General features: G+C 52.3%; 1 protein-coding gene across 2 annotated transcripts in view; it reads right to left on the bottom strand.

The window, feature by feature from the left end:
- ACAD9 (acyl-CoA dehydrogenase family member 9) overlaps positions 1-9,738 on the bottom strand; it is a 28,767-nt gene extending 19,029 nt beyond the window's left edge. The window contains exons 1-2 of one of the 2 annotated variants that reach the window (XM_069562073.1): positions 9,463-9,738; positions 5,208-5,301 (exon numbers count right to left, since the gene is read on the bottom strand). In XM_069562073.1, the coding sequence (XP_069418174.1) occupies positions 5,208-5,301; positions 9,463-9,609 (241 nt within the window). In that variant the 5' untranslated portion in view covers positions 9,610-9,738. The remainder of the gene's footprint in view (positions 1-5,207; positions 5,302-9,462) is intronic. The other variant, XM_069562074.1, reaches the window with a different exon arrangement.
- Between the last annotated feature and the right edge of the window lie 3,913 nt (positions 9,739-13,651).

Here is a 13,651-nt window from a genome sequence, read left to right as displayed (position 1 = left end):
GAGACCAACAGCAAGGGAAATAAAACCGTACAGAACCTATGGGACACAGCAAAACCAGTGCTGAGAGCAAAGTTCCCAGCAATACAGGCCTTCCTCTCAAAACAAGGAAAGTCTCAGGTAAACAACCTCACCTAAAGGAATCTTACCTAAACAATCTAACCTAAAGGAATTAGAAAAAGAAGAACCAAAAAAACCTAAAGTCAGCAGAAGATAGAAAATAATAACGCCCAGGGAGGAAATAAAGCAGAATCTAAAGAAACAATAGGGGAAAAGTCAATAAAACCAAGAGCTGGCTCTCTGAAAGGGCATACAAAATAGAGAAACCTCTGGTCAGCCTCATCAAGAGGAAAAGAGAGAAAATCCAAATAAACACAGTAAGAAATGAAAAATGATAAATTTCAACTGACGCTGCAGAAATAAGAGGGAAAAAAAACTCAGAGAATGCTATGGACAATTACATGCCCACAAATTTGACAACCAAGAATGGACAATTTTCTAGAAACATCAAAACAAAATCAAAAAATAAATCACCAAAACTAAATCAAGAAATAGATAATATGAACAGACCAATGACCAGAACTGAAATAAAATCTATAAAAACAAACAAAAACTTCCTACAAACAAAGGTCCAGGACCAGATGGCTTCACAGGTAAATTCTGCTGGCAAACATGCAAAGCAGAACTTATACCAATTCTTTTCTCTCTTCTAAAGATTGAAGAGGGAACACTCCAAAGACATTCTATGAAGCCACCATCACCCAGATAACAAAACGCCATCAAGAAAAGAAAATTACAGGCCAGTATCTTCAATGAATATAGATGCAAAAGCCCACCTACAGAGACAACACACCTACACGCAGAAAACTATAAGACACTCAGGAAAGAAATCCAGGATGACACAGACCGATGGAGAGGTGGAACTGGAAGAGTCGATATTACAGAAACGAGGACACTGCCCAAAGCGAAACGGGAAAGTGCAGTCACTCAGTCGTGTCCAACTCTCTGGGACCCCGTGGACTGTAGCCCACCAGGCTCCTCTGTCCATGGGATTCTACAGGCAACAATACTGGAGTGGGTCGCCATTTCCTTCTTCAGGGGATCTTCCCGACCCAGGGATCGAACCCAGGTCTCCCACATTGCAGGCAGACGCTTTAACCTCTGAGCCACCAGGGAAGCTCTCTACTATACTATACTACCCAAAGCAATACTACAAATTTGATGCAATCTCTATCAAACTACCAACAGCATTTTTCACAGAATTAGAGCAAATTCTACAAATACTACAAATTCTACTATACTACCCAAAGCAATCTACAAATTCGATGCAATCTCTATCAAACTACCAACAGCATTTTTCACAGAATTAGAACAATAACTTTTGCAATTTGTAAGGAAACGCAAAAGACCCGAATGGCTAAAGGACTCTTAAGAAAGAAAAATGGAGGTGGAGGCTTCTAGACTTCAGATTATACTACAAAGTTACAGTAATCAAGGCAATATGGTACCGGCACAAAAACAAAAATATATATCAATGGAACAGGATAGAAAGTCCAGAGAAAAACACACGTATGGTTACCTGATTTATGGCAAAGGAGGCAAGAATATATACCATGGAGAAAAGACGGCCTCTTCAATAAGCGGTGCTGGGAAAACTGGACAGCTACATGTAGAAGAATGAAACCAGGACACTTCCTAAGACCATACACAAAAATAAACTCAAATGGATTAAAAACCTAAATGTAAGACTGGATACTATAAAATTCTTTTAGGAAAACACAGGACAAACGCTCTTTGATATAAGTCACAGCAAGATTTTTTCTGACCTACTTCCTAGAGTAATAAAAACAAAAATAAAGAAATGGGATCTAGTTAAACTTGAAAGTGTCTGCAGAGCAAAGGAAACCATAAAGAAGACGAAAAGACAATCCTTAGAATGGAAGAAAATATTTGCAAATAAAGCAACTGACAGATTAATCTCCAAATTATACAAGCCGTCCACGCAGCTCAGTATCAAATAATCAAACAGCCCAATAAAACAATAAGCAGAAACCTAAGTAGACATTTCTCTAAAGAAGAGGTACAGAGAGCCAAGAAACACATGAAAAGATGCTCAACATCAGTAATTATTAGAGAGATGCAAAGCTACAGAAAGCAAGAGAAGGCAAGACCGCAATGAGGTGTCCCTTCACGTCAGTCAGAATGGCCACCGTCAAAACTCTACGAAAAGATAGAAGCTGGAGAGGACGCGGAGACAAAGGAACCCGCTCACAGTGCTGGTAGGAATGCAGACAGACACAGCCATCTGGACAGCACGGCGGGCCCTTAGAAGATTAAGCAGTCACACCACATGGTCAGCAAGCCCACTCGTGGGCGTACACCGCGAGGTCTTAGTTCAGAAAGACACACGCAGCCCAGGGCTCACTGCAGCACCGTTCACAACAGCCCGGACACGGACGCAGCCTGGGTGCCCATCAGCGGGTTAACGGAGAAAGACACGCAGCGTGTACACAACGGAATGTTACTCAGCCGCAAAAAGCGACGGAACCGGGACACGTGCGGGGATGCGGAGGGCTCCGGAGGCTGCGATACGGCGTGAAGTGAGTCGGCCAGAGGAAAACACACACCGTGTATTCATGCACAGATTAACACGCAGAGTCTAGGCAAGCGGCACAGGCGGACCGTTTGCAGGGCAGAGTCAGGGATGAAGTCGTGGAGAATGGGTGTGCGGACAAAGAGGGGACAGGACAGCGAGGCCAACTGGCGGCTTAGGACTGACACGCACACCGCGCGGGAAACGGCTGCCGGGGGCTCTGGCCGGCGCGGGAGGCTCAGCCGCGCTCCGCGAGGACCCGCAGGGCGGCGGGCGGGGCCCAGAGGGAGGGGCCACGGGCACACCTGCGGCTGGGCCACCAACGGCTGGGCCACCAACGCCGGCTGTAAAGCGGTCACACTCCTGCTTAAAAAAAACGTGGCAAACCCAAACCACTTATTCTGTTACTGTAGAAATATTAGGAAAACTGCGACTGTAGTAACAGAATATGTATCTTGGGTATTAGAAAGCATATGAAACAGAAGAGAGAAAATGTGGACGCCTGTCAACTCGGCAAGCGGTACGTTCCTTAGGGCTTCCCTGTGGCTCAGCTGGTAAAGAATCCGCCGGCAACACGGGAGACCTGGGATCGATCCCTGGGTCGGGAAGACGCCCTGGAGAAGGGAAAGGCTGCTCACTACGCTGTTCAGGCCGGGAGGATCCCGAGGACTGCACAGTCCGCGCGGCTGCGGAGAGTCAGGCGCGGCTGAGTTTCACTTTCAGGCTCTGTCATTCCGCTTTAAACCGCCGCCATAGCTTCCTAGGCTGCTGGAAAGTCGAGAGGAACTTTCGGGCTTCTCGCATAGCTCAGTCGGTAAACGCAACGCAGAAGACACAGGTTTGATTCCTGGGGCGGGAAGATCCCCTGGAGAAGGAAACGGCACCCCACTCCAGGGTTCTTGCCTGGAGAATCCCACTGACAGAAGAGCCTGGCGGGCTGCGGTCTCCGGGGTCGCTAAGAGCCGGACACGACTGAGCGACTTCACTTTCACTTCTCACTCTCAGGCACTGGAGAAGGCGGTGGCGCCCACTCCAGTGTTCTTGCCTGGAGAATCCCAGGGACGGGGGAGCCTGGTGGGCTGCCGTCTATGGGGTCGCACAGAGTCGGACACGACTAAAGCGACTTAGCAGCAGGAGAACCTGTCTATGAAAGGGAAACAATCTCGGGCACAGAGAACAGAGGCGTGGTTGCCGAGGGGGAGGGGGCTGGGCTTAGTCGATGTGAGCTGGAAATACAGGGTGGATAACCCACAAGGTCCTCATGCATAACGCAGGGAGGCAGCCAGTACCCGGTGGTAAATCATAATGGAGAGAGGGTTCTGAGAACGTCCATGTGTGTACAGCCGAGCCACTCTGCTGTAGAGCAGAGACCGGCACATCACTCTGAGCGAACTATATTTCAATAAAATAGACAGAGACGCCTCACTGACAGAGCAGGCCGACCCACAGGCACAGGAGACAATCCCGGGGTTACCAGAGCATGCAGGAGGGAGGAGAGAGAAATTAGGAAGCTGAGCTCAACACATACATACTGTATACGAAATAACCAACGACCTGCCGTTCGGCCGCGGGACTGTACTCAGTATTTTGTAACAAGTTATGAGGGAGAAGGATCTTTAAAAGCAGATTCTGTTGCTGTCAATCTGTCCTCGCTCAAACACCTGGGGGCTCCCAAAGGCAGAGGACGCTGCCCGCGCCGAGGGCTGGGAGCCCTGCGGTCCACAAGGGCGCCTCCAATCTGAGGTCTGGCCCCGCCCCGAGCCTCCCTGCTGCCTAACAAGCTAAGTTACAGAAACCGCGAGTAAGCCTTCAGAGACGCTGGCAGCGGTCTGGCACTGCCACACAGCCCAGCATGTGACTGATGGGCTGGGATTTCACGTGTTTTGCTTTGCTTTTTGTTTCACTTTTCTAATTGCTCATTTTTATTGTATTTCACAGTCAGTCTGCAACAGTTTGGAAATGACGAAGCGGTCCTTCACCAGACTTCCCCGGTGGCTCAGGCGGTACAGCGTCTGCCTGCAATGCGGGAGACCTGGCTTCCATCCCTGGGGCGGGAAGATCTCCTGGAGAAGGAAACGGCACCCCACTCCAGTACTCTTGCCTGGAAAATCCCATGGCCAGAGGAGCCTGGTAGGCTGCAGTCCATGGGGTCACACGACTGAGTGACCTCACTTCCTTTCACTTTCACCACAGAGACATTCAGAAGCAATGAACAGATAGCTTATGACTAAAGAGCAGTTGGAATGATCTTTTAAGCAAAGTATGCCAACAGTACTGTTTTCCTGATTAATGCACACGGCTTCTACTACTAAATATAAAAACATTCTCAGGGCTTCCCTGGTGTTCTGGTGGGTGAGAATCTGCCCTGTGATGCAGGGGACACTAGTTCGATCCCTGGCCTGGGACTGTCACAGCCACTGAGCCTGTGCTCCACAACGCAGAGCGGCCGCTGCGGTCAGGGAGGCGTCCCCGGGCTCCGCAACTGCAGGAAAGCCTGCCTGCAGCAACGAGGAGCCAGCGCGGCCAGAAGCACGGAGATAGAAATGTGTTTACAAACGTAGAGACTGAAGCAGCACTGAGAATGGAAAGCGGTGAAGATGAAGAGAGCCCTACGTACCTTCTTCGGTGAAGAATTTCTCTACAGGTCCCACAAACTGATTAATCTCATTAAGTTCATCTCGGCTAATCTCTGGAAACGGGAAAGCTTCTTTCTGAAAACGAGGAACACACAGTAAAAATGTAACTGTGGGCGACCTCCCACAGCAGTCATGTCAGTCAGCAGGGAAGGGAAAGGACGCGCCAGCGTCCCCATCGGCGGGCTGAGCCTTCCGCGCCGAGGGAACTGGACAGCAAACCCCAGCAGGAGCTCCGGACACAAGAACTGGGTCAGACTCCGCCACCTCGGCCCAGCCTCCTCACTGACCCAGATTACCCCCGACTCTGACCAGCTTTCCTTACTCAGAAGAGACGAGGACTGTCCTACGGAACAGGGAGCCTGGGCTAACGTTTCCAGCCCCAGCGTGGTCCCTGCTGCGCAGCTTACCAGCCGGGCGACCCCTTCACCCGTCCCCAGGGCCATTTTCTCACCCGGAAAACGCGGGTGGTCTCTGTGAGGACCGTGGGAAGCCATGGACGAGACGCCACCCTAGTTACTCCTGAGCTTAGAAACGCTGCCGCTGACAAGAACGTACTGTGGTCGCAAGGGCTGGCTTCGCGGCGGGCTGCCACTCAGCTGCTTGCTCCAGGACCCGCCCTCCTGTCCGATGACCCCTGACCCCTGCTACCTGGGCTGAGCGTGCCAGGAGGCAGGGCCGCCAGAGGTGGCCCCGCTGAGGAGCCACATCAGCCTGAACGCAGCCCTGACTCTGACGCTTTGGGGCTCGGCATCAGTCTCTCCCGTTACAGGTGGCACCTCAGGAGGCAGGTGTGGGGCTCAAACGAGATGATGTGTCCTAAGCGTGCAGTGACGGACCAGGGAGCGGCCAGGGCTTCTGCCCGAGCCTGGATTCTCCACGAGGCCTTCGCTCTGGGTCACCTAAAATCATCCCACTGAGACCTCAGCCCCTCTGGCTTTTGGGCGCCGCCCTCCCCTTCAGCTGCCAGCACGACCTTTCTGGATTTGACCAGCGCCTGCTGAAGAGTGACGTCCCAGCCCCGAAGCCGCCCCAGGAGCCCAGCCTCTCCTCACAGCACCTCTCACCAGGTGGCTGGAGAAAATTCTTGCGAGGAGTCCTGTCTCCTCCCTCCAGCCCACAGACTCTCAAGTCTGTTTTCTCCTCTCGGGCCCCCTGTACAGGTGAAGGGTGGATTCCACGCCAAAACTGAGAGCTGACTTAAAAGGAATCCCTGCCTCCAGGTCACCTTTGACCCTGCCCCTCAGGGAGTCTGGAAGGAAATCGGGCTGAGCGGTCATCACTCCACAGCCACTTAGAACAAAGCTGGCTCTTTAGCTGAATACAGAAGCTGAGTCCACTTCACTGGCCTGCACAGCCTCATGGGCTCACCTGGGCCGGCCACAGTGGCTGCATTAGAGGAAGAAGATTCTGGAATCAGTCAGCAGCCAAGTGAGAAAAGAGAACAGAGTGGGACCAGTTTAGGGACCAGCCTAAACTCCAAACAAAAAAGAACCTGCCAAGAGAAGCCTCGAGAGTATGTGAGGATGAAGCTCTGACGGCAATATTCAGAGTCTGAATGGGGTGCTTTGTGGGTGCTGGGTTCAATTTCACTTGCAATTTTCAAATTTTTGAAACCAGTGGAACTGGCTTTTCCAATTATCCTACATATATAGAAACCACATATGTAACACGGATGAAAGCCAAGCTGCTCCTGGCTGAGGCTGTGAATGGGGAGAAGAGTCACCCAGATCCCTCCAGGGGTTCCCACAGGAGACCCGCGGGCATTCTCACAACACTCTGAGGGCAGGGGGACAACGGCGTGATCATGAAGGTCTCCTTCCAGTTTGAGATTCCAAGCATCTCTGCTGCCATGTTGCTGCTCAAACCCTGACAATGCTGAGAGAGACCCTGTCGGCCTGAACCAGGGCAATACCAGCCAAGTGCTTAAGAGCCGCCAGATTCTAAATGGAACCTGAAGGTAGAGAAGCTAGGATCTGCTGTCAGATTCGATGCGGATTATGAGAACAAGAGGCACCCCCAGGTATCTGACCCTGAAAAGGAGCAGGACCTCATGGCCTTGCCCTGCCATATCCTCAGCCTGCCTTTTGTCTGTGGAAACACTGAAGCCAAAGAGTGAGTTTAATCAGAGAAGTGAGACAATGCAGAAAGAAAGGCCTCCAGTCAAAGGAGACCAAATAATAATAAAGCAGCCACTAAGCATACTCAAGGACCTTCAGTTCCTTCTCAACGGCTACAGATAATATTCTGAGCCATATCCTGTGAGCTGTCTTATAGATATTGAAGCCTCCACCTGGGGGAAGAAGTTAACTTCATGATGACTGGACTATAGCCGTGACATAGGCTGCTATAATTTCAAGAACTGGCCTCATGGAAGTGGGAACTGACCTGGAACTGAAGACTGACTGTGCTTAATGGAGATGATGCTGGTCAGTTCACTGTGACCCGTTCCAAGGTGACTGCCAGCTGCCTGTGCTGTTTCTGTGCGTAACCCCCTCCCTCCGTCTATAAAAGCCCTCGCCTGCAGGTGGGGCGCGGGAAGAGAGTCAGCCTTTGGACAGGGCCCCCCACCTCCAACCCTGCTGCCAGCATCCACAATAAAGCACTTTCCTTTCCATCCATCTGGCCTCTTTACTGACTTCTGAGAGGTGAGCAGCCGGACCTCACTTTCGGTTACAACCTGAACAAGTGGAACGGTACAGTCACCACCATCTCCAATAAGATGACCAGAGGGAAGAGCAGGATCGGGTGGAGAGACCAGGAACTCAGTTTTGGATGGGCTAGACAGGCGATGCCTAGTAACACCCAAGTGCAGCTTTTGACTGGAAAGGTAGATATACAGAGAGACAGGCTCAAGTCTCACCTGGAGAAATAAATGTGCACCTTCAGGATACGGATGGCATGACACTAAATTAGATCATCAGAGGAACAATTAGAGAGGAGAAGACCATACACAGGCTGAGCCTAGACAATTCCCACTCCAGCTGAGCTGGTCAGAAACGCTGGCCAATGTTTAGCTGTCAAAGAGCCAAGAAGGGATCAACGCCCTTGAGTAGCTGAGAAGGCCTGGGGGTCTAGCTGGCCTTTGCTAAGAGCGGACAGTTCTGCCACCGAGATGCAGAGAATGTAGACCACACGTGGGAAGGAGGTAAGTGTAGAGGCGGGACTTCTTACCTAAATGGGCGCGTTTTCGCAATAAACAAGAAGCAAGGCCAGCAGGTGAGAGTGAAGGGGGAGACGGTGCTGAAGGTTTGGAGAAAGGGAGCATAAAACACGCGTGTTCTTTCTTCCCCACGCTGCTGGGACGCGCGAGTTCCCAGGACAGCGCCACACAGCCCCAGGTTCAGGGGAAACGGCTTCCCTAACTTTTAACAGCCTAGCTTTGCACTTTTTAGCAGGGCAAACCATTCCAGTCTGGGTGTCTGCACCTGTAATGCCTGACGACCTTAAAGAACGCTCTAGAAAAACCAAGGAGTAACTCCTGAAGTAGAACAGCATCAGCCAACATCGCAGCCGAGCTCAGAGCGCTTGACACACATTTTCCTTTGGTTTTCTGGCTCCCTGTAGGAGGGGACAAAGACGGCTTTTACTATTTCCTGTATGAGGGCAGGGAGCAACTTCACAGGGCTGCTCAGCCCAAGCTCACAGCACTAGCAGCCAGCACTGACTCCTCAATCCGCGGCCTCTTACATCTGCCCCACGTGCGGCAGATTAATAAAGCATTTCCACGCATATACAATCTCACTGGGGCTTCCCGACACACACACACACACACACACACACACACACACACACACACACACACACACACTCTGTCTCGGTGTGCGAGACACAGCACACAGCGAGCTCCGCTTTAAGGCTGAAAGACCTGGGGCTCAAAGTCACAGAGCCGAGGTCGAGTCCAGGTGCGTGCTCAGCAACCAAGCGGTCACCACTCTCGGGTCCTGCGACCCGTGGAAGGGCCGGGCGGGCACGCCAAGCGTCTGGGGGGCGCGCGCGCGCACACACACACACACACTCACTCACACACTTCGGGGCCGGGACGCTGAGCGGAGGGTCCCCCAGCGCCCACCTCAGCCAGGGCCTCCCGAAGCAGGAGCACGCGGCTCCTCAGAGCCGGGGTCCGGCACGCCCGCCCTCGGGTGCGTTTCTGAGGCAGCCCGTGGGGGCTCCGGAGCGGGCTCCACTCGCCCCTCCGCGAAAAGGGCAGAAGGCAGGGAGCCCGCGGCGCCGCCTCACCTTCTGGATCTTGCCCAGGAAGAGCTCCTTGGCGAAAGCTCGGCTCGGCGGACTGGTGAGCAGCGGGCGCCGGCTCACGGCGAAGGCCGCTGGGGCGCGGCAGAAGCGCGCCGCCACCGAGCCCCAGAGGAGCCCACAGCCGCCCATGCTGCCCGCGGAGCCGCTCTCGCCGCTGCTGCCGCCTCCCCGGCGCCTCAGTCACGGCCCGCAGACGCGCCGCCGATGACGCCATCCGCCCGCGCCGCCCCCACCCCCGCCTCGGCCGCCAATGCGCCTGCGCGGCCTCGGGCTCGGCCCCGGGCGGCTCGCGGATTGGGCGGCGGCGGCGGCGGGGGGCGGGGCGCCGCAGTCAGACACCCGCGGCCTCTGCCAAACGCGGTCAGCCAGCAGCTGGGGCTGCCGCGACCTAGCGAGACTGCAGAGTGCGGGTCGGGGGCCTCCCTGGTGGTCTCGTGGTCTCTTCCCGCTGATGCAGAGGACGTGGGTTAATAGATCGCTGGTTCGGGGAAGACCGCCCCCCCCCCCCCGCATGCCTAGGGGCCACTAAGGCACAACTGCTGAGCCGCCGCTACGTTAGCCTCTGCGCCCGGCACCCAGTGCTCCACCGCAAGGGAAGCCACCGCGCGAGAAGGGCCCGCACGCAGGGAAGCGGAGCCCCCGCTCTCCCCAGCTAGAGAAGGTCTCCAGGAAACAACAGGGGCTCAGCACAGCCAAAAAACAAATACCATGAAAACAAGTATGAAACAATGTTTTAAATAAAAATAAATTTGAAACCATTTTAAAAACGGAGATGGGGGAAATTCACGATATTGGTTATCTCTGAAGGGCGTGCGCATACGGGTTACAGTCCTTGTTTTAAGTCAGTGGCCTATTCACGAAGATTTCTTTGGTTTTGCTTCATAGCTTACGTGTATGTCACACATTTGGGAGACGGAGGAAAAGGAAAAGGGGTGTTGCACCAGAAAGAAGCTTGGACGAGACCCTGTAGTTACTACGTCCCTGGAAAACGCCGGCCTGAAGGTGGCGAGGGACAGGACAGGGAGGAGGGGCTGCCCCCCACACCCAGCCAGGCCCTAAAGGCCTTCCTCATATTGGAAATGCTTTCTGCCTCCATCAGATCAGAACTCAAAGAATAAAGAGCAGCGCTTTCATCTGAACGTGCTGTGCCCGGCCCAGTAAAAGATAGACTTGTTTGGGTAAACTCTTGATGATGAAGCCACACTCCTTCTCTGGAGGGACTCGAACCCACTGTCATTTAAATTGAAACCACACAAGAGGTGTCAGGAATTACTGAAGCTCGCGTTCACAGAAAGAAGTCTGGTCACAGAAAGAAATCAACGCGAGGCAGTGATAAGCAAAGAGTGATTCTGTTAGCAAAGGACACGTGTGAGAGATACAAGCAGACTGGCAAGCGATCACAGCCCCCAGAAACAGGAGGGCTACATCTTTATCATCTAAGAAACAGTGGGGAGGGAAGACAACCTTCCTCCTCATTCTTGGGCAGCCACCAAGGCTTTTAGCATCGTTACTTCCTCCTTAGAGGCTGCGTGGTCTAGCTGGGACTGTCCTGGCACTATTTCTATCATGTCTATATTAGCAAAAGTGTGGCAACATAGTCTAAACTGTGGCAATTCATCTCAGGTCTCAGCGGAATGTCCCCTTTCTTCTAGTTTCTTTCCCCTTTCACCTGTATTTCTGTCTCAGCTGGAAGCAAAAATGCTACTCTTAAAGGAACATTAACTCTTCATGGAACAAGATTCAGATCCCGTATCTTCGTGTTTTAACTCTCAGGGTGTGTGGCGCTTGGATGCACCGGGTCTTCCTCCAAAGTAGTGTAGATTTTTGTTAGGTTACTGGATTCTTTTCTTGAGTGGTTATTAGCTTGTAACAGTCTCCCGAACTCCCTTAAAATTCTCTGTCTTAATCCTCCAGTGAGATTTCTAAACTGACTATCCTACTCTATCCTTATCAGTGACACAGCATCAGGGGGAAAAAAAGTTCAGAAACATTCTTGGTTGCAAAATACCTGTCCTTGCAGGCAACTTCTGCAGTGTGTCGTCAGGTTTTGTCTTTAACTTGCGAAGCCTTGTCACTTGGTTTCTTCATAGCGGTCAAAATTTGCCAGTGTCAGCGTTCAGCTTCTCAAGAAGGCACTTGGCAATGACGGCCTGTGAACCACCTCTGCAGGTGAGATGAGCCAACAACAAAAAAGGGACACTGCTAGCTTTTAACTTTGAGCTGGTGAACATTGGGGCCAAAAAAAAAAAAAAGGGAGTCTAATCAATCAAGTTATACAGCAATTTAGCCAGATCCTCCCTGAATTAACCAAGTGAGAAATTCAGTTTCCAAAATAAAAATTAGAAACACATTAAGGCATAATTTCTACGTACTCTAATAACACGTACGGTGGGAAATGTTCTGGAGCACTCCTACTTTTGACAGTGTTTAAATTCAGTTTCCCCATCTGTAAAAATGAATATCATGTCACTGGCCTCACAGGATTGTCGTGAGGATTAGCTAAATCCATATGACAGCATCTACCACAGTAAATGATCATTGTTTTTCTTGTAATAATATAAAAATTACACACGGGGCACACACTCAAGTATTCCATCTTCTACTCGAGTGTTAGCCTTTGAGAAATAGCATGTCGTTTGTGAAGAGTTTGCTCTAGACGTAGACTTTTCCCCGGTTCGTATTTAAAGCACTCACTGTGGACGTGTGATCCTGTCGTGACGGGTTCCCGTGCGCGGCGTGTCAGCGTCAACCTGGAGCGGCCGCAGAGTTGGTCGTAGCACACCAGGATGCTTGGCTCTGGACCTCTGCACATCGTCTGAGAAGGAAACTATTCCCTCCCTCCTCGGCAAGAAAGCCACACAATGGGACGGTCGTGGAGAAATTTACTAACACAGAACAGGAGAGAAAGAGGTGGCCTTGTCTCCTGTCCCAAGGCCGCGAGGGCGATAGTCAGTCATGGGAAACAGAGAATCTAGTGAAGGTCCCTGCCCTCAGCATCCTAATGATGGGCTCACAGGTGAGTTGTGCACAGGTACCACCAGTGCCATCTCCTGCTGAGAGAGAAGCTGGCTGCACGGAGAGAGGTGTCCTTCAGAGGGTACTTTGTCTCACAGATTATGTTGTCCCTGGTACTTCCTTCCCTTTCAGATGTGTATCTGTCCCCTTTATCATGGCAACATGGAAGCCACTGGCTTGTTGAAAGCCACAAAGGTGACGAGGTGCTGTGGGTTGAATTCTGTCCCCGCCACCCCACAAGATTCATTACTTGAAATCCTAACCCCAGTACCTGACAACGTGACCTTCCCTGAAAAGAGGGTTGCCTAGGGCATTCCGCTGTAGCTGTGTAATGAGCTAACTTAGGAAGAGGTCACAGTCCACTCCAACATGACCGGTGCCCTTGTAAGCAGGAGAAACGTGGACACAGACATGTACCCAGGGGATGTTGTGTGTGGAGGTGAGATCAGAACTCATGATAATGCTTCTGCAAGCCAAGGAAGGCTGAGGGCCAGCCAACCCCAGAAACTGGGAGCAAGGCCTGGATTGGCGTCTCAGCCCTCATGAGGAACCAGTCCTGCCCACACTGTGACCCCCGCAAGTATGGGCCGACTGATCATCTAAGCTCCTTGGTCTGTGGTTCTTTGTTAGGGCGGCCTGGCAGACTCAGACAGGAGGACGTGTAGCTCTGGGCACACAGAACTGAGTAGGGCCCCAAAGTGACGCCAGGGCCGGGCAGTCTCGGGCCAACACACCCCGAGCTCCGGCTGTGGTCGGGAATCCGTATGACTTCCCCCCGGTTTTAAGAGACCGGAATTGAAGAATGAGCGGTCATCCTCTGCTGCCTCCTCTTCCACCGGCTGGAAGCAGAGGACTCTGCCCCTGGTTGGCAGGACAAGGCAGGAGGAGCCTAGCTCTTCCGATATTGGTCTTTTCCTCCAAAAGAGGAAGGCCAGCCACAGAGGGGGCTGTGGGGCTGCAGCCCATGGGTTGCAAAAGAGTCGGCACAACCGAGCACCCACACACTCACAGATAAGGATCTCTTGCCCTGTCCTCTCTCACTCCTGTTTCTGGCTGATCCAAAATCGGGCGAAATCATTCTGATGGAGGTTGGAAGCCCCGTCACGCCTTGCTCTCCCTCTCCGCCTCTGCCAGCTCCGTGGCGGGGACACAGCCT

The sequence above is a fragment of the Ovis canadensis genome, chromosome 19, assembly GCF_042477335.2.
Source record: "Ovis canadensis isolate MfBH-ARS-UI-01 breed Bighorn chromosome 19, ARS-UI_OviCan_v2, whole genome shotgun sequence".
NCBI classification, from domain to species: Eukaryota; Metazoa; Chordata; class Mammalia; order Artiodactyla; family Bovidae; genus Ovis; species Ovis canadensis.
The sequence above is the reverse complement of the archived record's forward strand: the minus strand, read 5'-3'. Positions and strand labels throughout refer to the sequence as shown.